This window comes from Electrona antarctica, assembly GCF_951216825.1.
Source record: "Electrona antarctica genome assembly, contig: scaffold_102, whole genome shotgun sequence".
NCBI lineage: Eukaryota > Metazoa > Chordata > Actinopteri > Myctophiformes > Myctophidae > Electrona > Electrona antarctica.
The window spans coordinates 97,501-124,919 of record NW_027637800.1 but is presented as its reverse complement, the minus strand read 5'-3'; the positions used below and the strand labels follow the sequence as shown (position 1 = coordinate 124,919).

At 42.9% G+C, this 27,419-nt stretch overlaps 1 protein-coding gene across 1 annotated transcript in view; it reads left to right on the top strand.

Moving 5' to 3' along the window:
• LOC306918650 (bleomycin hydrolase-like) overlaps positions 1-27,419 on the top strand; it is a 108,791-nt gene that overhangs the window by 75,891 nt on the left and 5,481 nt on the right. The window contains exons 8-9 of the mRNA XM_079531538.1: positions 4,074-4,191; positions 13,962-14,031. Of these exons, the coding sequence (XP_079387664.1) occupies positions 4,074-4,191; positions 13,962-14,031 (188 nt within the window). The remainder of the gene's footprint in view (positions 1-4,073; positions 4,192-13,961; positions 14,032-27,419) is intronic.

Sequence of the window (27,419 nt, the reverse complement as noted above, 5' to 3'; positions counted from 1 at the left end):
GTCACAGAGTGGTCAGTCACAGAGTGGTCAGTCACAGTGGTCAGTCACAGAGTGGTCAGTCACAGAGGGGTCAGTCACAGAGGGGTCAGTCACAGAGGGGTCAGTCACAGAGGGGTCAGTCACAGAGGGGTCAGTCACCCTCAAAAATGTTTTGCCCGCATCACAGCGTCTGGCCCCTCACACTGTCATCTTTTTCACAATGGGCCTGTCTGCATGCCTGGGAGAACATGTGAGGGTACCTACCCTAGGGGACACAGGGAGAACATGTGAGGGTACCTACCCTAGGGGACACAGGGAGAACATGTGAGGGTACCTACCCTAGGGGACACGGGGAGAACATGTGAGGGTACCTACCCTAGGGGACACGGGGAGAACATGTGAGGTTACCTACCCTAGGGGACACGGGGAGAACATGTGAGGGTACCTACCCTAGGGGACCCGGGGAGAACATGTGAGGGTACCTACCCTAGGGGACACGGGGAGAACATGTGTACCTACCCTAGGGGACACAGGGAGAACATGTGAGGGTACCTACCCTAGTGGACACGGGGAGAACATGTGAGGGTACCTACCCTAGGGGACCGGGGAGAACATGTGAGGGTACCTACCCTAGGGGACACGGGGAGAACATGTGAGGGTACCTACCCTAGGGGACACGGGGAGAACATGTGAGGGTACCTACCCTAGGGGACACGGGGAGAACATGTGAGGGTACCTACCCTAGTGGACACGGGGAGAACATGTGAGGGTACCTACCCTAGGGGACCCGGGGAGAACATGTGAGGGTACCTACCCTAGGGGACACGGGGAGAACATGTGAGGGTACCTACCCTAGGGGACACGGGGAGAACATGTGAGGGTACCTACCCTAGTGGACACGGGGAGAACATGTGAGGGTACCTACCCTAGGGGACACTGGGAGAACATGTGAGGGTACCTACCCTAGGGGACACGGGGAGAACATGTGAGGGTACCTACCCTAGGGGACCCGGGGAGAACATGTGAGGGTACCTACCCTAGGGGACACGGGGAGAACATGTGAGGGTACCTACCCTAGGGGACACGGGGAGAACATGTGAGGGTACCTACCCTAGTGGACACGGGGAGAACATGTGAGGGTACCTACCCTAGGGCACACGGGGAGAACATGTGAGGGTACCTACCCTAGGGCACACGGGGAGAACATGTGAGGGTACCTACCCTAGGGGACACGGGGAGAACATGTGAGGGTACCTACCCTAGGGGACATGGGGAGAACATGTGAGGGTACCTACCCTAGGGGACACAGGGAGAACATGTGAGGGTACCTACCCTAGGGGACACGGGGAGAACATGTGAGGGTACCTGCCCTAGGGCACACGGGGATAACATGTGAGGGTACCTACCCTAGGGGACACGGGGAGAACATGTGAGGGTACCTACCCTAGGGGACACGGGGAGAACATGTGAGGGTACCTACCCTAGGGGACATGGGGAGAACATGTGAGGGTACCTACCCTAGGGGACACGGGGAGAACATGTGAGGGTACCTACCCTAGGGGACACGGGGAGAACATGTGAGGGTACCTACCCTAGGGGACACGGGGAGAACATGTGAGGGTACCTACCCTAGGGGACACGGGGAGAACATGTGAGGGTACCTACCCTAGGGGACACGGGGAGAACATGTGAGGGTACCTACCCTAGGGGACACGGGGAGAACATGTGAGGGTACCTACCCTAGGGGACACGGGGAGAACATGTGAGGGTACCTACCCTAGGGGACACGGGGAGAACATGTGAGGGTACCTACCCTAGGGGACACGGGGAGAACATGTGAGGGTACCTACCCTAGGGGACACGGGGAGAACATGTGAGGGTACCTACCCTAGGGGACACGGGGAGAACATGTGAGGGTACCTACCCTAGGGCACACGGGGAGAACATGTGAGGGTGCCTACCCTAGGGGACACGGGGAGAACATGCAGACTCCACTAAAGCTGTACCCTAGCCCTGTTTTTAGGACTCGAACCTTCGGCAGGAATTTTATAGCGAACCTTCGAACCATTAGTTTCTAATGGTTTCTAATTTGTTTTATTTCTAAGTCTACTTACAGGACATTAACATCACATTTGAGTTCCTTTTGTCAGATTTCTCAGTGTCTCAGATGTTGGTGCGTCAATGAGCCTTGCATGCCTTTGATCTAAATGAGCCTTGCATGTCCTTTGATCTAAATGAGCCTTGCATGTCCTTTGATCCCAATGAGCCTTGCATGTCCTTTGATCTAAATGAGCCTTGCATGCCTTTGATCTAAATGAGCCTTGCATGTCCTTTGATCTAAATGAGCCTTGCATGTCCTTTGATCTAAATGAGCCTTGCATGTCTTTGATCCAAATGAGCCTTGCATGCCTTTGATCTAAATGAGCCTTGCATGCCTTTGATCCAAATGAGCCTTGCATGCCTTTGATCTAAATGAGCCTTGCATGCCTTTGATCTAAATGAGCCTTGCATGTCCTTTGATCTAAATGAGCCTTGCATGCCTTTGATCTAAATGAGCCTTGCATGTCCTTTGATCTAAATGAGCCTTGCATGTCCTTTGATCCAAATGAGCCTTGCATGTCCTTTGATCCAAATGAGCCTGTCATGTCCTTTGATCCCAATGAGCCTTGCATGTCCTTTGATCTAAATGAGCCTTGCATGCCCTTTGATCTAAATGAGCCTTGCATGCCTTTGATCTAAATGAGCCTTGCATGTCCTTTGATCTAAATGAGCCTTGCATGTCCTTTGATCTAAATGAGCCTTGCATGTCCTTTGATCCCAATGAGCCTTGCATGTCCTTTGATCCAAATGAGCCTTGCATGTCCTTTGATCTAAATGAGCCTGCATGCCTTTGATCTAAATGAGCCTTGCATGTCCTTTGATCTAAATGAGCCTTGCATGTCCTTTGATCTAAATGAGCCTTGCATGTCCTTTGATCTAAATGAGCCTTGCATGCCTTTGATCTAAATGAGCCTTGCATGTCCTTTGATCTAAATGAGCCTTGCATGTCCTTTGATCTAAATGAGCCTTGCATGTCCTTTGATCTAAATGAGCCTTGCATGTCCTTTGATCTAAATGAGCCTTGCATGTCCTTTGATCTAAATGAGCCTTGCATGTCCTTTGATCTAAATGAGCCTTGCATGTCCTTTGATCTAAATGAGCCTTGCATGTCCTTTGATCTAAATGAGCCTTGCATGTCCTTTGATCTAAATGAGCCTTGCATGTCCTTTGATCTAAATGAGCCTTGCATGTCCTTTGATCTAAATGAGCCTTGCATGTCCTTTGATCTAAATGAGCCTTGCATGTCCTTTGATCTAAATGAGCCTTGCATGTCCTTTGATCTAAATGAGCCTTGCATGCCTTTGATCTAAATGAGCCTGCATGTCCTTTGATCTAAATGAGCCTTGCATGTCCTTTGATCTAAATGAGCCTTGCATGTCCTTTGATCTAAATGAGCCTTGCATGCCTTTGATCTAAATGAGCCTTGCATGCCTTTGATCTAAATGAGCCTTGCATGTCCTTTGATCTAAATGAGCCTTGCATGTCCTTTGATCTAAATGAGCCTTGCATGCCTTTGATCTAAATGAGCCTTGCATGTCCTTTGATCTAAATGAGCCTTGCATGTCCTTTGATCTAAATGAGCCTTGCATGTCCTTTGATCTAAATGAGCCTTGTATGTCCTTTGATCTAAATGAGCCTTGCATGTCCTTTGATCTAAATGAGCCTTGCATGTCCTTTGATCTAAATGAGCCTTGCATGCCTTTGATCTACGACGTATGGACACCGGACCCCCTGATTATTAATAACATCCAAACATGTAACATGTAAACACAACATGAACATTATTACTCTTATTATGCATATCGCATTCTCGCCGAGAAATATTTTCGAGTCCATTAATTAAGATTCGAGTGCCAACCCTAACGAGCGAAGGTTCGAACCCCGAATGTTCGGGGACAGCCTTAGACTCCACACAGGAAGGCCCTTTCGCCAACCGTGTGTGTGGGGGTGTGTGTGTGTGTGTGTGGGTGTGTGGGTGCGTGTGCGTGCTCTAGGTTCAACCATGAGCTGGTGTTTGGTGTGTCGGTGAAGAATCTCTCCAAAGCAGAGAGGCTGATCTACGGAGACTCTCTGATGACCCACGCTATGATCCTGACCGCTGTGACCGACAAGGTACACACACACACACACACACACACATTTTGACCTGAGATCAGATTCTAAAAATGTCTTCTACATCCTGACAGTTTTCTAAAAAAGCTATGTTTCTATGTCAGTCGTTCTCCGATTTTTCAAAAATAGCAGACCTACAAGCACCGAGTGGCGCGCTACGAGCTTGTAGATCTGCTATTTTTCAATAGCTAAAGCATAACATAATGCTAACACCAAAAGGGGTTCCCGCCCAAAATGGGTTAAATGTCTATATTTGAGTCCACATTTATAAAATACATTATCAAGGGCACAAATATTTTTCAGTTGCTTCTGATATCTGATATCCACACACTCCAAACATCATGTTGTCTCAGTGTCTTCAGCCTGATATCCACACACTCCAAACATCATGTTGTCTCAGTGTCTTCAGCCTGATATCCACACACTCCAAACATCATGTTGTCTCAGTGTCTTCAGCCTGATATCCACACACTCCAAACATCATGTTGTCTCAGTGTCTTCAGTCTGATATCCACACACTCCAAACATCATGTTGTCTCAGTGTCTTCAGTCTGATATCCACACACTCCAAACATCATGTTGTCTCAGTGTCTTCAGTCTGATATCCACACACTCCAAACATCATGTTGTCTCATTGTCTTCAGTCTGATATCCACACACTCCAAACATCATGTTGTCTCAGTGTCTTCAGTCTGATATCCACACACTCCAAACATCATGTTGTCTCAGTGTCTTCAGTCTGATATCCACACACTCCAAACATCATGTTGTCTCAGTGTCTTCAGTCTGATATCCACACACTCCAAACATCATGTTGTCTCAGTGTCTTCAGTCTGATATCCACACACTCCAAACATCATGTTGTCTCATTGTCTTCAGCCTGATATCCACACACTCCAAACATCATGTTGTCTCAGTGTCTTCAGTCTGATATCCACACACTCCAAACATCATGTTGTCTCATTGTCTTCAGTCTGATATCCACACACTCCAAACATCATGTTGTCTCAGTGTCTTCAGTCTGATATCCACACACTCCAAACATCATGTTGTCTCATTGTCTTCAGCCTGATATCCACACACTCCAAACATCATGTTGTCTCATTGTCTTCAGTCTGATATCCACACACTCCAAACATCATGTTGTCTCATTGTCTTCAGCCTGATATCCACACACTCCAAACATCATGTTGTCTCAGTGTCTTCAGTCTGATATCCACACACTCCAAACATCATGTTGTCTCAGTGTCTTCAGCCTGATATCCACACACTCCAAACATCATGTTGTCTCAGTGTCTTCAGTCTGATATCCACACACTCCAAACATCATGTTGTCTCATTGTCTTCAGTCTGATATCCACACACTCCAAACATCATGTTGTCTCAGTGTCTTCAGTCTGATATCCACACACTCCAAACATCATGTTGTCTCAGTGTCTTCAGTCTGATATCCACACACTCCAAACATCATGTTGTCTCAGTGTCTTCAGTCTGATATCCACACACTCCAAACATCATGTTGTCTCATTGTCTTCAGTCTGATATCCACACACTCCAAACATCATGTTGTCTCAGTGTCTTCAGCCTGATATCCACACACTCCAAACATCATGTTGTCTCAGTGTCTTCAGTCTGATATCCACACACTCCAAACATCATGTTGTCTCAGTGTCTTCAGTCTGATATCCACACACTCCAAACATCATGTTGTCTCATTGTCTTCAGTCTGATATCCACACACTCCAAACATCATGTTGTCTCAGTGTCTTCAGCCTGATATCCACACACTCCAAACATCATGTTGTCTCAGTGTCTTCAGTCTGATATCCACACACTCCAAACATCATGTTGTCTCAGTGTCTTCAGTCTGATATCCACACACTCCAAACATCATGTTGTCTCAGTGTCTTCAGTCTGATATCCACACACTCCAAACATCATGTTGTCTCAGTGTCTTCAGTCTGATATCCACACACTCCAAACATCATGTTGTCTCATTGTCTTCAGTCTGATATCCACACACTCCAAACATCATGTTGTCTCAGTGTCTTCAGCCTGATATCCACACACTCCAAACATCATGTTGTCTCAGTGTCTTCAGTCTGATATCCACACACTCCAAACATCATGTTGTCTCAGTGTCTTCAGTCTGATATCCACACACTCCAAACATCATGTTGTCTCAGTGTCTTCAGCCTGATATCCACACACTCCAAACATCATGTTGTCTCATTGTCTTCAGTCTGATATCCACACACTCCAAACATCATGTTGTCTCAGTGTCTTCAGTCTGATATCCACACACTCCAAACATCATGTTGTCTCAGTGTCTTCAGTCTGATATCCACACACTCCAAACATCATGTTGTCTCAGTGTCTTCAGCCTGATATCCACACACTCCAAACATCATGTTGTCTCATTGTCTTCAGTCTGATATCCACACACTCCAAACATCATGTTGTCTCAGTGTCTTCAGTCTGATATCCACACACTCCAAACATCATGTTGTCTCATTGTCTTCAGTCTGATATCCACACACTCCAAACATCATGTTGTCTCAGTGTCTTCAGTCTGATATCCACACACTCCAAACATCATGTTGTCTCAGTGTCTTCAGCCTGATATCCACACACTCCAAACATCATGTTGTCTCATTGTCTTCAGTCTGATATCCACACACTCCAAACATCATGTTGTCTCAGTGTCTTCAGTCCAAACAAGCCCTAAATGTACAGAATAATAATAATCAACACAGTCAACATTGGTCCTTTCAGTCTGTTGTATTAACACCATTATCACTACAGTCTGTCGTATTAACACCATTATCACTACAGCCTGTTGTATTAACACCATTATCACTACAGCCTGTTGTATTAACACCATTATCACTACAGCCTGTTGTATTAACACCATTATCACTACAGCCTGTTGTATTAACACCATTATCACTACAGCCTGTTGTATTAACACCATTATCACTACAGCCTGTCGTATTTACACCATTATCACTACAGTCTGTCGTATTAACACCATTATCACTACAGTCTGTCGTATTAACACCATTATCACTACAGTCTGTGGTATTAACACCATTATCACTACAGTCTGTTGTATTAACACCATTATCACTACAGCCTGTTGTATTAACACCATTATCACTACAGCCTGTTGTATTAACACCATTATCACTACAGCCTGTTGTATTAACACCATTATCACTACAGCCTGTCGTATTTACACCATTATCACTACAGTCTGTCGTATTAACACCATTATCACTACAGTCTGTCGTATTAACACCATTATCACTACAGTCTGTGGTATTAACACCATTATCACTACAGTCTGTTGTATTAACACCATTATCACTACAGCCTGTCGTATTTACACCATTATCACTACAGTCTGTTGTATTAACACCATTATCACTACAGTCTGTCGTATTAACACCATTATCACTACAGTCTGTTGTATTAACACCATTATCACTACAGTCTGTGGTATTAACACCATTATCACTACAGTCTGTCGTATTAACACCATTATCACTACAGTCTGTGGTATTAACACCATTATCACTACAGTCTGTGGTATTAACACCATTATCACTACAGTCTGTTGTATTAACACCATTATCACTACAGTCTGTCATATTAACACCATTATCACTACGGTCTGTGGTATTAACACCATTATCACTACAGTCTGTTGTATTAACACCATTATCACTACAGTCTGTTGTATTAACACCATTATCACTACAGTCTGTCATATTAACACCATTATCACTACGGTCTGTGGTATTAACACCATTATCACTACAGTCTGTCATATTAACACCATTATCACTACGGTCTGTCGTATTAACACCATTATCACTACAGTCTGTGGTATTAACACCATTATCACTACAGTCTGTGGTATTAACACCATTATCACTACAGTCTGTGGTATTAACACCATTATCACTACAGTCTGTCATATTAACACCATTATCACTACAGTCTGTCATATTAACACCATTATCACTACAGTCTGTGGTATTAACACCATTATCACTACAGTCTGTCGTATTAACACCATTATCACTACAGTCTGTGGTATTAACACCATTATCACTACAGTCTGTCATATTAACACCATTATCACTACAGTCTGTCGTATTAACACCATTATCACTACAGTGTGTGGTATTAACACCATTATCACTACAGTCTGTCGTATTAACACCATTATCACTACAGTCTGTCGTATTAACACCATTATCACTACAGTCTGTTGTATTAACACCATTATCACTAGTCTGTCATATTAACACCATTATCACTACAGTCTGTCGTATTAACACCATTATCACTACAGTCTGTCATATTAACACCATTATCACTACAGTCTGTCGTATTAACACCATTATCACTACAGTCTGTCGTATTAAATGAACACCATTATCACTACAGTCTGTCGTATTAAATTAACACCATTATCACTACAGTCTGTCATATTAACACCATTATCACTACAGTCTGTCATATTAACACCATTATCACTACAGTCTGTCATATTAACACCATTATCACTACAGTCTGTCGTATTAACACCATTATCACTACAGTCTGTCATATTAACACCATTATCACTACAGTCTGTCATATTAACACCATTATCACTACAGTCTGTCGTATTAACACCATTATCACTACAGTCTGTCATATTAACACCATTATCACTACAGTCTGTGGTATTAACACCATTATCACTACAGTCTGTCGTATTAAATTAACACCATTATCACTACAGTCTGTCGTATTAACACCATTATCACTACAGTCTGTCGTATTAACACCATTATCACTACAGTCTGTCATATTAACACCATTATCACTACAGTCTGTGGTATTAACACCATTATCACTACAGTCTGTGGTATTAACACCATTATCACTACAGTCTGTGGTATTAACACCATTATCACTACAGTCTGTGGTATTAACACCATTATCACTACAGTCTGTTGTATTAACACCATTATCACTACAGTCTGTCATATTAACACCATTATCACTACAGTCTGTGGTATTAACACCATTATCACTACAGTCTGTGGTATTAACACCATTATCACTTCAGTCTGTGGTATTAACACCATTATCACTACAGTATGTCGTATTAACACCATTATCACTACAGTCTGTCATATTAACACCATTATCACTACAGTCTGTTGTATTAACACCATTATCACTACAGTCTGTGGTATTAAATTAACACCATTATCACTACAGTCTGTCGTATTAAATTAACACCATTATCACTACAGTCTGTCGTATTAACACCATTATCACTACAGTCTGTCGTATTAACACCATTATCACTACAGTCTGTGGTATTAACACCATTATCACTACAGTCTGTGGTATTAACACCATTATCACTACAGTCTGTCATATTAACACCATTATCACTACAGTCTGTCGTATTAACACCATTATCACTACAGTCTGTCGTATTAACACCATTATCACTACAGTCTGTCGTATTAACACCATTATCACTACAGTCTGTCATATTAACACCATTATCACTACAGCCTGTTGTATTAACACCATTATCACTACAGTCTGTCGTATTAACACCATTATCACTACAGTCTGTCATATTAACACCATTATCACTACAGTCTGTCGTATTAAATTAACACCATTATCACTACAGTCTGGTATTAACACCATTATCACTACAGTCTGGTATTAACACCATTATCACTACAGTCTGTCATATTAACACCATTATCACTACAGTCTGTCGTATTAAATTAACACCATTATCACTACAGTCTGTCGTATTAAATTAACACCATTATCACTACAGTCTGTCGTATTAACACCATTATCACTACAGTCTGTCGTATTAACACCATTATCACTACAGTCTGTCATATTAACACCATTATCACTACAGTCTGTTGTATTAACACCATTATCACTACAGTCTGTTGTATTAACACCATTATCACTACAGTCTGTCATATTAACACCATTATCACTACAGTCTGTGGTATTAACACCATTATCACTACAGTCTGTCGTATTAACACCATTATCACTACAGTCTGTCGTATTAACACCATTATCACTACAGTCTGTCATATTAACACCATTATCACTACAGTCTGTGGTATTAACACCATTATCACTACAGTCTGTCATATTAACACCATTATCACTACAGTCTGTCGTATTAACACCATTATCACTACAGTCTGTCATATTAACACCATTATCACTACAGCCTGTTGTATTAACACCATTATCACTACAGTCTGTCGTATTAACACCATTATCACTACAGTCTGTCATATTAACACCATTATCACTACAGTCTGTCGTATTAAATTAACACCATTATCACTACAGTCTGTTGTATTAACACCATTATCACTACAGTCTGGTATTAACACCATTATCACTACAGTCTGTTGTATTAACACCATTATCACTACAGTCTGTTGTATTAACACCATTATCACTACAGTCTGGTATTAACACCATTATCACTACAGTCTGTCGTATTAAATTAACACCATTATCACTACAGTCTGTCGTATTAAATTAACACCATTATCACTACAGTCTGTCGTATTAACACCATTATCACTACAGTCTGTGGTATTAACACCATTATCACTACAGTCTGTCGTATTAACACCATTATCACTACAGTCTGTCGTATTAACACCATTATCACTACAGTCTGTGGTATTAACACCATCACCACTACAGTCTGTCGTATTAACACCATTATCACTACAGTCTGTGGTATTAACACCATTATCACTACAGTCTGTCGTATTAACACCATTATCACTACAGTCTGTCATATTAACACCATTATCACTACAGTCTGTCGTATTAACACCATTATCACTACAGTCTGTCATATTAACACCATTATCACTACAGTCTGTTGTATTAACACCATTATCACTACAGTCTGTTGTATTAACACCATTATCACTACAGTCTGTCATATTAACACCATTATCACTACAGTCTGTGGTATTAACACCATTATCACTACAGTCTGTCGTATTAACACCATTATCACTACAGTCTGTCGTATTAACACCATTATCACTACAGTCTGTCATATTAACACCATTATCACTACAGTCTGTCGTATTAACACCATTATCACTACAGTCTGTCGTATTAACACCATTATCACTACAGTCTGTCGTATTAACACCATTATCACTACAGTCTGTGGTATTAACACCATTATCACTACAGTCTGTCGTATTAACACCATTATCACTACAGTCTGTCATATTAACACCATTATCACTACAGCCTGTTGTATTAACACCATTATCACTACAGTCTGTGGTATTAACACCATTATCACTACGGTCTGTCGTATTAACACCATTATCACTACAGTCTGTTGTATTAACACCATTATCACTACAGTCTGTGGTATTAAATTAACACCATTATCACTACAGTCTGTGGTATTAAATTAACACCATTATCACTACAGTCTGTCGTATTAACACCATTATCACTACAGTCTGTCGTATTAACACCATTATCACTACAGTCTGTCGTATTAACACCATTATCACTACAGTCTGTGGTATTAACACCATTATCACTACAGTCTGTGGTATTAACACCATTATCACTACAGTCTGTCATATTAACACCATTATCACTACAGTCTGTGGTATTAACACCATTATCACTACAGTCTGTCATATTAACACCATTATCACTACAGTCTGTCGTATTAACACCATTATCACTACAGTCTGTCATATTAACACCATTATCACTACAGCCTGTTGTATTAACACCATTATCACTACAGTCTGTCGTATTAACACCATTATCACTACAGTCTGTCATATTAACACCATTATCACTACAGTCTGTCGTATTAAATTAACACCATTATCACTACAGTCTGGTATTAACACCATTATCACTACAGTCTGTTGTATTAACACCATTATCACTACAGTCTGTCGTATTAACACCATTATCACTACAGTCTGTCGTATTAACACCATTATCACTACAGTCTGTCGTATTAACACCATTATCACTACAGTCTGTCGTATTAACACCATTATCACTACAGTCTGTCATATTAACACCATTATCACTACAGTCTGTCGTATTAACACCATTATCACTACAGTCTGTCGTATTAACACCATTATCACTACAGTCTGTCGTATTAACACCATTATCACTACAGTCTGTCGTATTAACACCATTATCACTACAGTCTGTGGTATTAACACCATTATCACTACAGTCTGTGGTATTAACACCATTATCACTACAGTCTGTCGTATTAACACCATTATCACTACAGTCTGTCATATTAACACCATTATCACTACAGTCTGTCATATTAACACCATTATCACTACAGTCTGTCGTATTAACACCATTATCACTACAGTCTGTTGTATTAACACCATTATCACTACAGTCTGTCATATTAACACCATTATCACTACAGTCTGTTGTATTAACACCATTATCACTACAGTCTGTCATATTAACACCATTATCACTACAGTCTGTGGAATTAACACCATTATCACTACAGTCTGTCGTATTAACACCATTATCACTACAGTCTGTTGTATTAACACCATTATCACTACAGTCTGTGATATTAACACCATTATCACTACAGTCTGTTGTATTAACACCATTATCACTACAGTCTGTCGTATTAACACCATTATCACTACAGTCTGTGGTATTAACACCATTATCACTACAGTCTGTCGTATTAACACCATTATCACTACAGTCTGTGGTATTAACACCATTATCACTACAGTCTGTGGTATTAACACCATTATCACTACAGTCTGTGGTATTAACACCATTATCACTACAGTCTGTGGTATTAACACCATTATCACTACAGTCTGTTGTATTAACACCATTATCACTACAGTCTGTTGTATTAACACCATCACCACTACAGTCTGTCGTATTAACACCATTATCACTACAGTCTGTGGTATTAACACCATTATCACTACAGTCTGTGGTATCAACACCATTATCACTACAGTCTGTCATATTAACTCTCCTCTCCTCTCCATTGTAACTCTAACCCTCCCCTCTCTCCTCTCCTCTCCTCTCCATTGTAACCCTAACCCTCCCCTCTCTCCTCTCCTCTCCATTGTAACCCTAACCCTCCCCTCTCTCCTCTCCTCTCCATTGTAACCATAACCCTCCCCTCTCTCCTCTCCTCTCCATTGTAACCCTAACCCTCCCCTCTCTCCTCTCCTCTCCTCTATGATGACAAGGAGGGCTGCTCTCCTCTCCTCTCCATTGTAACCCTAACCCTCCCCTCTCTCCTCTCCTCTCCTCTCCATTGTAACCCTAACCCTCCCCTCTCTCCTCTCCTCTCCTCTCCATTGTAACCCTAACCCTCCCCTCTCTCCTCTCCTCTCCTCTATGATGACAAGGAGGGCTGCTCTCCTCTCCTCTCCTCTCCATTGTAACCCTAACCCTCCCCTCTCTCCTCTCCTCTCCTCTCCATTGTAACCCTAACCCTCCCCTCTCTCCTCTCCTCTCCTCTATGATGATAAGGAGGGCTGCTCTCCTCTCCTCTCCTCTCCATTGTAACCCTAATCCTCCCCTCTCTCCTCTCCTCTCCTCTATGATGACAAGGAGGGCTGCTCTCCTCTCCATTGTAACCCTAACCCTCCCCTCTCTCCTCTCCTCTCCATCAGGATGACAAGGAGGACCTCTATGAGAAGTGGAGAGTGGAGAACTCCTGGGGAGACGACCGTGGGAACAAAGGTGAGTCTGTCTGTGTTCTAATTATAATATTAAATGTTCTAATTATAATATTAAATGTTCTAATTATAATATTAAACTAGAAACAAATCGCTATAAGGCAGGACCAAGCAGGAAGGCGATAAGAATAATATGCACAAGAAACATGGAAGACTAAACTTGAGAAAAAGACGGGGTCGGTTTTTTATAGTGGGAGGCAGGTAAGGGTTCTTGAAGACTCATACACAGAGTTGGCGCCCAGATTTGAACCCATAACCTTGTGTTGCAAAGGCAAGAGCTCTACCTACCGAGCTAACAAGCAAAATCATTCAGTGTTGCGCAAGGATAACTAATGATAAGGATAACTAATGATAAGGATAACTAATGATAAGGATAACTAATAAGGTGGGTATAAAGATTTATGAATTGACTGCCTATAAACCAGAACATATACCAGATTCGGATGAGGAGCTCAATGAGTGAAAACCAATGAAATGAGTCTGAAACAGGGATTAAAGGTTAACTGAAAAAATATTATTAAACTTCAGAGAAAATAAACAGCTTTACCAGGTCTGGTAAAGCTGTCTGGGTATGGTACCCAGGTCTGGGTACCATACCCAGACCTGGGTACCGGATGGTACCCAGGTCTGGGTACCATCCGGTACCAGAACCATCCATGCAAGGGAATCCATTCAGGAGACACAAAACCTGAACTCAAAGGCCAGGTGTCCAAATCAGTCTTTGTTTCAAAATCACTGTTGTACAACATCAAATAATCTATCAATTCATGAGTAAAGAACCTGATTTGATCAGGATCAAGTTCTTTATACATGTTTCTCACTAAACAAATCAGTTTCTAGCATTGTTACGGCCCTTTAAACTTGGTTCAACCAAGGGCTAACATAAAAGGACACAAAGTCAGATCAAAGGTTTACAAAGATATTACACATTTATTTAAAATCCTGCATTGCAAAACAGGGACTGATGGACAAGAATACTTCTGACCAGCCCATCTGAAACTTAACTAATAACAGCAACAAAAAGGGAACACAACTGTTCAGTTTGGGTGTTTGGGAGACAATGAGCTGCAACAGAACAAAGTAAAGACAACATTTCACAAAACGGCAATTTTCATTGGGTCATAAAACCTTCATTCTTTCACTTTAAAAAAGTACTATACTTTCCCATGTCCGTATAGGTCCAAAGTTCATGTGTAGAAGTTATCGTGCATTTTGATCAAAGATCCTGGGAGGAGATGCATTTTAATTGATTTTCATATAATTCAAAATGGTGGGTGATCTAGAGGTCAGAGGTCAAAAGTAAGAGCACCGTTCTTGTTCGGCATGAGGAGACGCATGTGTGTCGAGGTTTCATTGCTGACGGTCAAACGGTTCATGAGCTATGTTTGGTCAAAGTTTGCATTTTCAATATAGCGCCACCCTTTGGCCAATGGTTGTGGGCTTCGCATCCTCACCGTTTGGCATGGCCCTCTACCATATCTCCAAATTTCACGAAAACCGGTTCAGCCAGAACTTCTATTTTTGGCGGAAGAAAAAAAACTACAAATCCAATAAAGGACCAAGTCCTTTCAGGACTGCTTGGTCCTTTAATTATCTAATTATAATATTAAATAATTAGATTATTATGTGTTCTAATTATAATATTAAATGATCTAATTAGATTATTATGTGTTCTAATTATAATATGAAATTATCTAATTAGATTATTATGTGTTCTAATTATAATATTAAATGATCTAATTAGATTATTATGTGTTCTAATTATAATATTAAATGATCTAATTAGATTATTATGTGTTCTAATTATAATATTAAATGATCTAATTAGATTATTATGTGTTCTAATTATAATATTAAATGATCTAATTATAATATTAAATGATCTAATTATAATATTAAATGATCTAATTATAATATTAAATGTTCTAATTTTAATATTAAATTATCTTAATTAGATCATTATGTGTTCTAATTATAATATTAAATGATGATTGATTAGATGACGCACGCATGCACGCACGCACGCACACGCACGCACACACACGCAAGCACGCGCGCACACATACACGCGCGCACATACGCATGCACGCACGCGCGCACACATACGCACGCACGCGCACACACAAACTATCCTGGAGATCTCCGGTGGAAAGTCATTAAGGTGATCTGGGCCATCCACGATCCACTTATTTTTCCCTTTTTTTTTCTGACAAAATATTTAGGGGCCCACTTGTGCTTATCCTGGCGGCCCTCTGCGGGGCCCCAGGTGGCCCTCCTCGGGGCCCAGGGCCCACGGGTTGGGAAACTGAACTGAACTATTTTTACTTAATGTGTTAGTTTTGTTGGACTGACTCGGCGTAAAAGGAATGTTTTCCACAAACTAAACATTCTGCTACAGCGCTGGAAACACAACCCAGTGAATTACTGCTGGAGGTGTTTAACCCATTCTGGAAACACAACCCAGTGAATTACTGCTGGAGGTGTTTAAACTGTCCCCTCGGGCTGGTCGTAATGGTTATGTTTTGGAGGAGGGCTGTACCGTGGTGTTGCCTCTCCCACGGTGGAGGAGGGTTGTACCGTGGTGTTGCCTCTCCCACGGTGGAGGAGGGCTGTACCGTGGTGTTGCCTCTCCCACGGTGGAGGAGGGCTGTACCGTGGTGTTGCCTCTCCCACGGTGGAGGAGGGTTGTACCGTGGTGTTGCCTCTCCCACGGTGGAGGAGGGTTGTACCGTGGTGTTGCCTCTCCCACGGTGGAGGAGGGCTGTACCGTGGTGTTGCCTCTCCCACGGTGGAGGAGGGTTGTACCGTGGTGTTGCCTCTCCCACGTCGACGGTGGAGGAGGGCTGTACCGTGGTGTTGCCTCTCCCACGGTGGAGGAGGGTTGTACCGTGGTGTTGCCTCTCCCACGTCGACGGTGGAGGAGGGCTGTACCGTGGTGTTGCCTCTCCCACGGTGGAGGAGGGCTGTACCGTGGTGTTGCCTCTCCCACGGTGGAGGAGGGCTGTACCGTGGTGTTGCCTCTCCCACGGTGGAGGAGGGTTGTACCGTGGTGTTGCCTCTCCCACGGTGGAGGAGGGCTGTACCGTGGTGTTGCCTCTCCCACGGTGGAGGAGGGTTGTACCGTGGTGTTGCCTCTCCCACGGTGGAGGAGGGCTGTACCGTGGTGTTGCCTCTCCCACGGTGGAGGAGGGCTGTACCGTGGTGTTGCCTCTCCCACGGTGGAGGAGGGCTGTACCGTGGTGTTGCCTCTCCCACGGTGGAGGAGGGCTGTACCGTGGTGTTGCCTCTCCCACGTCGACGGTGGAGGAGGGCTGTACCGTGGTGTTGCCTCTCCCACGGTGGAGGAGGGCTGTACCGTGGTGTTGCCTCTCCCACGTCGACGGTGGAGGAGGGCTGTACCGTGGTGTTGCCTCTCCCACGTCGACGGTGGAGGAGGGCTGTACCGTGGTGTTGCCTCTCCCACGTCGACGGTGGAGGAGGGCTGTACCGTGGTGTTGCCTCTCCCACGTCGACGGTGGAGGAGGGCTGTACCGTGGTGTTGCCTCTCCCACGTCGACGGTGGAGGAGGGCTGTACCGTGGTGTTGCCTCTCCCACGTCGACGGTGGAGGAGGGCTGTACCGTGGTGTTGCCTCTCCCACGTCGACGGTGGAGGAGGGCTGTACCGTGGTGTTGCCTCTCCCACGGTGGAGGAGGGTTGTACCGTGGTGTTGCCTCTCCCACGGTGGAGGAGGGCTGTACCGTGGTGTTGCCTCTCCCACGGTGGAGGAGGGCTGTACCGTGGTGTTGCCTCTCCCACGTCGACGGTGGAGGAGGGTTGTACCGTGGTGTTGCCTCTCCCACGTCGACGGTGGAGGAGGGCTGTACCGTGGTGTTGCCTCTCCCACGTCGACGGTGGAGGAGGGCTGTACCGTGGTGTTGCCTCTCCCACGGTGGAGGAGGGTTGTACCGTGGTGTTGCCTCTCCCACGGTGGAGGAGGGCTGTACCGTGGTGTTGCCTCTCCCACGGTGGAGGAGGGCTGTACCGTGGTGTTGCCTCTCCCACGTCGACGGTGGAGGAGGGCAGAATGGGTTAAGTACACTTACTAGTTATTTGTTCTTGAGTATTTCTAATTTCCACTTCTTCTCCCTTACGTCTCGGATCCAGTCAGATGTTGTACTTTTACTGCACGGCGTGTATTTGAAAACTTAACGTTACTTTTAATTTGTAGATTCTGATCATTATTGTTCTTTATTACCAAACATACAGTAACCACTTCAGCACTATATGAACCTCTATACCTCTCCACCACTATATGAACCTCTATACCTCTCCACCACTATATGAACCTCTATACCTCTCCACCACTATATGAACCTCTATACCTCTCCACCACTATATGAACCTCTATACCTCTCCACCACTATATGAACCTCTATACCTCTCCACCACTATATGAACCTCTATACCTCTCCACCACTATATGAACCTCTATACCTCTCCACCACTATATGAACCTCTATACCTCTCCACCACTATATGAACCTCTATACCTCTCCACCACTATATGAACCTCTATACCTCTCCACCACTATATTAACCTCTATACCTCTCCACCACTATATGAACCTCTTTAAACCTGAGAATAGATTCTACAAATGTCTTCTATTTCAGTTTTCTGAAAAACCTCATGTTTCTGTGTCAGTGGTGCTCAACCTTTTCCATGTCAAGGACCACCAGAACTATCTGAATGTGTCCGCGGACCCCCATCTGAAAATATGTAGTTTCAAGCCCCCCCCCCCCCCCCCCCCAAGCGAAGGTATGAGTGAAAACGTTCATTGTGAAAGAATATATTCAAAGATCTGCGCCACATTTTAACGATTTTTCAAAAATAGCAGATCAACAAGCTCGTATGAGCTTGTTGATCTGCTATTATCAACCCATCTGAGCCACGGACCACCATCTGATGACATTTAGCCTCTCAGACCCATCTGAGCCACGGACCACCATCTGATGACATTTAGCCTCTCAGACCCATCTGAGCCACGGACCACCATCTGATGACATTACAATTACAATTTACAATTTAGGCATTTAGCATTTAGCATTTAGCAGACGCTCTTAATCCAGACCCATCTGAGCCACGGACCACCATCTGATGACATTTAGCCTCTGAGACCCATCTGAGCCACGGACCACCATCTGATGACATTTAGCCTCTCAGACCCATCTGAGCCACGGACCACCATTTGATGACATTTAGCCTCTCAGACCCATCTGAGCCACGGACCACCATTTGATGACATTTAGCCTCTCAGACCCATCTGAGCCACGGACCACCATTTGATGACATTTAGCCTCTCAGACCCATCTGAGCCACGGACCACCATCTGATGACATTTAGCCTCTCAGACCCATCTGAGCCACAGACCACCATCTGATGACATTTAGCCTCTCAGACCCATCTGAGCCACGGACCACCATCTGATGACATTTAGCCTCTCAGACCCATCTGAGCCACGGAACCACCATTTGATGAAGCAGATCAATAGATAAAGTTTAAATTAATGGTTAAAACGCCAAAAGGGGTTCCCTCCCAGATTGGGCTAACACAAGGTAGCATCGCTAAAACAAGGTAGCATCGCGAGGCCAGTGAAAGCACGAAGAACGCAGAAGAAGAGACCACCTCCGCCACGACCCGGAAGTGATAGCCCTCCATATTTGAGCCACACCCTCATTCTAGGCTGGGCGTCGACTATGCGATGGATTAACTTTCTCAGCGCGATAAAGGATTAAGGATTGATTAAAGGTCCCAAAGATGGCAGTTTGTCTCATTTTGAGGACAATAAGGACTGATTTGAGGAGCATAAGGACTGATTTGAGGAGAATAAGGACTGATTTGAGGAGAATAAGGACTGATTTGAGGAGAATAAGGACTGATTTGAGGAGAATAAGGACTGATTTGAGGAGCATAAGGACTGATTTGAGGAGAATAAGGACTGATTTGAGGAGAATAAGGACTGATTTGAGGAGCATAAGGACTGATTTGAGGAGCATAAGGACTGATTTGAGGAGCATAAGGACTGATTTGAGGAGAATAAGGACTGATTTGAGGAGCATAAGGACTGATTTGAGGAGAATAAGGACTGATTTGAGGAGCATAAGGACTGATTTGAGGAGCATAAGGACTGATTTGAGGAGCATAAGGACTGATTTGAGGAGAATAAGGACTGATTTGAGGAGAATAAGGACTGATTTGAGGACAATAAGGACTGATTTGAGGAGCATAAGGACTGATTTGAGGAGAATAAGGACTGATTTGAGGAGCATAAGGACTGATTTGAGGAGCATAAGGACTGATTTGAGGAGCATAAGGACTGATTTGAGGACAATAAGGACTGATTTGAGGAGCATAAGGACTGATTTGAGGAGAATAAGGACTGATTTGAGGAGCATAAGGACTGATTTGAGGAGAATAAGGACTGATTTGAGGAGAATAAGGACTGATTTGAGGAGCATAAGGACTGATTTGAGGAGCATAAGGACTGATTTGAGGAGAATAAGGACTGATTTGAGGAGAATAAGGACTGATTTGAGGAGAATAAGGACTGATTTGAGGAGCATAAGGACTGATTTGAGGAGCATAAGGACTGATTTGAGGAGAATAAGGACTGATTTGAGGAGCATAAGGACTGATTTGAGGAGCATAAGGACTGATTTGAGGAGCATAAGGACTGATTTGAGGAGCATAAGGACTGATTTGAGGAGCATAAGGACTGATTTGAGGAGAATAAGGACTGATTTGAGGAGCATAAGGACTGATTTGAGGAGAATAAGGACTGATTTGAGGAGAATAAGGACTGATTTGAGGAGCATAAGGACTGATTTGAGGAGCATAAGGACTGATTTGAGGAGAATAAGGACTGATTTGAGGAGCATAAGGACTGCCAAGCGTGCGCGACTGTACTGTATGTAGGCGTTTCTACCATGTGAGCAGCGAAACAAAATAACATCCAAAATAACTATATATATTAATGCTGGATTAATGCTTATTAAACTAATCTCATGAATGGCACCATTGGATACAATAGCTATTCACAAGATTATCTCATTCTGGAATTATAACTGATTCGTTTTATTTTTCTGCCATTTGAAAATAGGGTATTTCTGTATTTCTACATTTCTACAAAGTAAAGAATACGAGTAACTTTTTCCACCTCCTCCAGATTGATGGGCCCGTGCCCCCCCCCCCCCCCCCCCCCCCCTCCCCCCGTGTCTCAGACTTTTACACAGCTCTGGGTCAATATTGAGCAAACGGGTGGAGGGGGGGGGGGGGGGGGGGGGGGGGTTGTGAGGGGGGAAGAATTTACTATTGGGCTGAAGTGCTCTCTCTAAAATACTGCCATGATCCAGTGTCGCCAGATCTGGTGAGAGAAATAAGCACCCAGGTCTGAGAAAACAACCCCCAACCCACCCGTCACCCGTCACCCCCCCCCCCCCCCCAAAAAAGCAACCAGGTCACCTGAGCTCTTTCACCCTGCAGTCTATGCGTCGGATATTTGACGATAGCAGGACTACGAGCTTGTAGATCTGCTACAGCAGGACTACGAGCTTGTAGATCTATTTGACGATAGCAGGACTACGAGCTTGTAGATCTATTTGACGATAGCAGGACTACGAGCTTGTAGATCTATTTGACGATAGCAGGACTACGAGCTTGTAGATCTATTTGACGATAGCAGGACTACGAGCTTGTAGATCTGCTACAGCAGGACTACGAGCTTGTAGATCTGCTACAGCAGGACTACGAGCTTGTAGATCTGCTACAGCAGGTCTACGAGCTTGTAGATCTGCTAGAAAGAAAATGAAATACATATTTTTAATTGTATATTTTTTGGAAGCATTTTGGGGTTTTTTGAGCAAAGTTTCTTTATTAATTTTTCAAGTCACATATGACACATGTGACTTATGCTTATAGCATACAAACATTATTGAGCATTTTACCCCTCAATTACACTTTAGAATCAAGACCAAATAAACAACTACACTTTAGAAACAAGACCAAATAAACACTACACTTTAGAAACAAGACCAAATAAACAACTACACTTTAGAAACAAGACCAAATAAACAACTACACTTTAGAAACAAGACCCAAAAAAACCCGCAACCTGCCACTACAAATATTTGCGACTTCACTTTATATTACAGGAGAAAAAGTAAAAGTCGCTTATAATCGGCAGACTTGGCAACAACCGGTTCTGGTTCTCTGAGAGAGAAGAGCTGTTATTGTTCCCATAGCTGGAGTGTTATTGTTTCCCATTGCTGGAGCGACTCCCTGGTTGAGATATCACTTTACTGGTCGCCTGTCAGAAGCATATTTATGTATTTAACACACACACACACACACACACACACACACACACACACACACAGCACCTCCAGCTTCTTGGCCTGGACCGTGGGGCTATTTGAAGGACAGTATTTGGTTTTCAAGTTGTTTTCAACCTTTTTCACGTCAAGGTTCATTATTTATTTATTCAGCATTTGAGCCACGGACCACCGTCTGATGACATTTAGCCTCTCAGACCCATCTGAGCCACGGACCACCATCTGATGACATTTAGCCTCTCAGACCCATCTGAGCCACGGACCACCATCTGATGACATTTAGCCTCTCAGACCCATCTGAGCCACGGACCACCATCTGATGACATTTAGCCTCTCAGACCCATCTGAGCCACGGACCACCATCTGATGACATTTAGCCTCTCAGACCCATCTGAGCCACGGACCACCATCTGATGACATTTAGCCTCTCAGACCCATCTGAGCCACGGACCACCATCTGATGACATTTAGCCTCTCAGACCCATCTGAGCCACGGACCACCATCTGATGACATTTAGCCTCTCGGAGTCCAATGGAGGCTCTTCTACATAGACTTCTATTGGCTTCAGTCCAATGGAGGCTCTCCTACATAGACTTCTATTGGCTTCAGTCCAATGGAGGCTCTCCTACATAGACTTCTATTGGCTTCAGTCCAATGGAGGCTCTCCTACATAGACTTCTATTGGCTTCAGTCCAATGGAGGCTCTCCTACATAGACTTCTACTGGCTTCAGTCCAATGGAGGCTCTCCTACATAGACTTCTATTGGCTTCAGTCCAATGGAGGCTCTCCTACATAGACTTCTATTGGCTTCAGTCCAATGGAGGCTCTCCTACATAGACTTCTATTGGCTTCAGTCCAATGGAGGCTCTCCTACATAGTCTTATATTGGCTTCTCAAGAGCCACTCAAGATGGCTGCTCTCTCCTTCCACTGTGACAGAGAGAGGACGCTCAAGATGACCGCTCTCTCACTCTCCTTTCACTGTGACAGAGAGAGGACGGTCAAGATGGCTGCTCTCTCTCTCTCCTTCCACTGTGACAGAGGACGGTTAAGATGGCTGCTCTCTCCTTCCACTGTGACAGAGAGAGGACGCTCAAGATGGCTGCTCTCTCTCTCCTTCCAGTCTGCCAGAGGACACTCAACATGGCCGCTCTCTCTCTCTCCTTCCAGTCTGCCAGTGGACACTCAAGATGGCCACTCTCTCTCTCTCCGTCCAGTGTGACAGAGGGCGGTCAAGCCTTTCCCTAAAGACAAACATTGGGCGCTCTGAACACACATAAACAGTCGCACGCGGCGGCCATGTTTCCTCTGCCACCCAGCACGCCGTTTACACGACTGAACGCACTGTACATACAGTACGCAAACACACCGAACCTGAACACACGCACGCGCAGACATGCACACGCACGCACACACGTACACGCACACACACACACACGCACAGGGTGTTTTGAGCTTGGGCTTGTCCCTGAGGTAATTGTGACGCATTGGTGGAAAAAGTAGTCACTTTTATTTTATTTTTACTTAAATGAAAGTACAGATACTGCAGCGTAGTAAACTTAACTCAGATAGCATGTTATGTAGACATAGCATTATATAGTGTATACTCAAGTTTCATTATATAGATATTCTACTGTTAGACAGATGTCCGGTTCTTCTTCATCCTAGATGACTGTCTCTATGTATGTGATGTATCACCATGTGTTGTTCTTGTTGTTCTGTCTCTATGTATGTGATGTATCACCATGTGTTGTTCTTGTTGTTCTGTCTCTATGTATGTGATGTATCACCATGTGTTGTTATATCTCTATGTATGTGATGTATCACCATGTGTTGTTCTATCTCTATGTATGTGATGTATCACCATGTGTTGTTCTTGTTGTTATGTATGTGATGTATCACCATGTGTTGTTCTTGTTGTTCTGTCTCTATGTATGTGATGTATCACCATGTGTTGTTCTGTCTCTATGTATGTGATGTATCACCATGTGTTCTTGTTGTTCTGTCTCTATGTATGTGATGTATCACCATGTCTTGTTTTATTTATATGTATGTGATGTATCACCATGTGTTGTTCTATTGTTCTGTTTCTATGTATGTGATGTATCACCATGTCTTGTTCTATTTATATGTATGTGATGTATCACCATGTGTTGTTCTATTGTTCTGTTTCTATGTATGTGATGTATCACCATGTGCTGTTCTATTGTTCTATCTCTATGTATGTGATGTATCACCATGTGTTGTTCTATTGTTCTATTGTTCTATTTCTATGTATGTGATGTATCACCATGTGTTGTTCTATTGTTCTGTTTCTATGTATGTGATGTATCACCATGTGTTGTTCTATTCTTTTTCTATGTATGTGATGTATCACCATGTGTTGTTCTATTGTTCTGTTTCTATGTATGTGATGTATCACCATGTGTTGTTCTATTGTTCTGTTTCTATGTATGTGATGTATCACCATGTGCTGTTCTATTGTTCTATCTCTATGTATGTGATGTATCACCATGTGTTGTTCTATTGTTCTGTTTCTATGTATGTGATGTATCACCATGTGCTGTTCTATTGTTCTATCTCTATGTATGTGATGTATCACCATGTGTTGTTCTATTGTTCTATCTCTATGTATGTGATGTATCACCATGTGCTGTTCTATTGTTCTATCTCTATGTATGTGATGTATCACCATGTGTTGTTCTATTGTTATATCTCTATGTATGTGATGTATCACCATGTGTTGTTCTATTGTTCTATCTCTATGTATGTGATGTATCACCATGTGTTCTATTCTATTTCTATGTATGTGATGTATCACCATGTGTTCTATTGTTCTATCTCTGTGTTGTTCTGCTTACTGTAAATCTCTCTGGATTAAGAGCGTCTGATAAATTGATTTGTTGTAAATTGTGAGGAATCAGAGATGTGTGTCTAGTTAGAGAATAAAATAAGGAAACTAAAATCTAAGTACTAACGTCTAGAGGCTGCACGCCTGTGCGTGCGTGCGTGCGTGCGTGCGTGCGTGCGTGCGTGCGTGCGTGCGTGCAGCTTCGTCACACAAACTCAGGCAGAACAGAAAGAATGAAAGGCTTAAATTTCGCCCTGAACTTTTGTCCAACTCTCCATATGCGTATGACACGCACACACGTACACACACACACACACAGTACACACACGTACACACACACACACACACACACACACACACACACACACACACACACACACACACACATACACACACACGTACAGTACACACACGTACAGTACACACACACACACACACACGTACACACACACACACACACACGTACACACACACACACACACACACACACACGTACACACACACACACACACACACACGTACACACACACACACACACACACACACACACACATATACACGCATGCATACACAAAGTAAATTGTGATTAATTAATTGGGCGTTTGTCCACCTCCACGTCAGAAACAGCCATTAGACTCTGTTAACAGCACTTCCTCCTTACATAACTGACCCACGTACGTACACGCACGCATGCGCACGCACACGCACGTGCACGCACACGCACACACACACACACACAGAGACTGAAAGTCAGACATTGTAGGTACACAGTCGATTTACAGTAAGCAAGAACAAAGAACATGGTAATTAATCAAATCCATACCATAATAGTCATCACGGATCGCACAGTAAGCTAAGAAGCTAACATCCGTCTAGCAGCAAGACATCTGTGTGAAGCTATGAGTATACACTTGATTATAGAATGATATGTCTACGTAGAATATACACATTATACATATATATAATAATAATGATATGTCTATGTAGAATATACACATTATACATATATATAATAATAATGATATGTCTACGTAGAATATACACATTATACATATATATAATATAATATGTCTACATAGAATATACACATTATACATATATATAATATAATGATATGTCTACGTAGAATATACACATTATACATATATATAATAATAATGATATGTCTACGTAGAATATACACATTATACATATATATAATATAATATGTCTACATAGAATATACACATTATACATATATATAATATAATGATATGTCTACGTAGAATATACACATTATACATATATATAATAATAATGATATGTCTACGTAGAATATACACATTATACATATATATAATATAATGATATGTCTACATAGAATATACACATTATACATATATATATAATGATATGTCTACGTAGAATATACACATTATACATATATATAATATAATGATATGTCTACGTAGAATATACACATTATACATATATATAATAATAATGATATGTCTACGTAGAATATACACATTATACATATATATAAAGTATACAGTATAGAATGCTATGTCTACATAAAATATATGTTGCCGGTCTGGGCCCCATGTTTGACCCAGTCCAGCCCTGTGTGTGTGTGTGTGTGTGTGTGTGTGTGTGTGTGTGTGTGTGTGTGTGTGTGTGTGTGTGTGTGTGTGTGTGTGTGTGTGTGTGTGTGTGTGTGTGTGTGTGTGTGTGTGTGTGTGTTGGCAGGACAGGGTGAGGCTACAGAGGTGGTAGCAGAAGGGCGGTGGGGGGGGGGGGGGGGTTTAAAGGGTGTAGTCTGCGTTCTCCTGCCGTTGAAACAATGGACCTTTTAATGGACGCTCACATATTTTGGAGCTTTTAAGGAAAGTGTTGTTTTCTTAAAACACGCTCCTCTCTGTCGGGACAAGCCAAACGATGTGCTGAGGGACTGGCGGCTGCCATTACAAAAAACAACAACAATAAATACTTAACAATGCTTAAAATAATAAGTGTGCACAACTTCCTTACCTTCAGGATAAGGAAGCATGCAGGCAACGGCTCAACCTATGTAACTTAGATAGCATTTGATGTATTAAAACACAATCTCCCTTCTCTAAAACACCCTGGACAACGCTCCACACGCCCCAGACTCTTCTCCCTTCTCTAAAACACCCTGGACAACGCTCCAC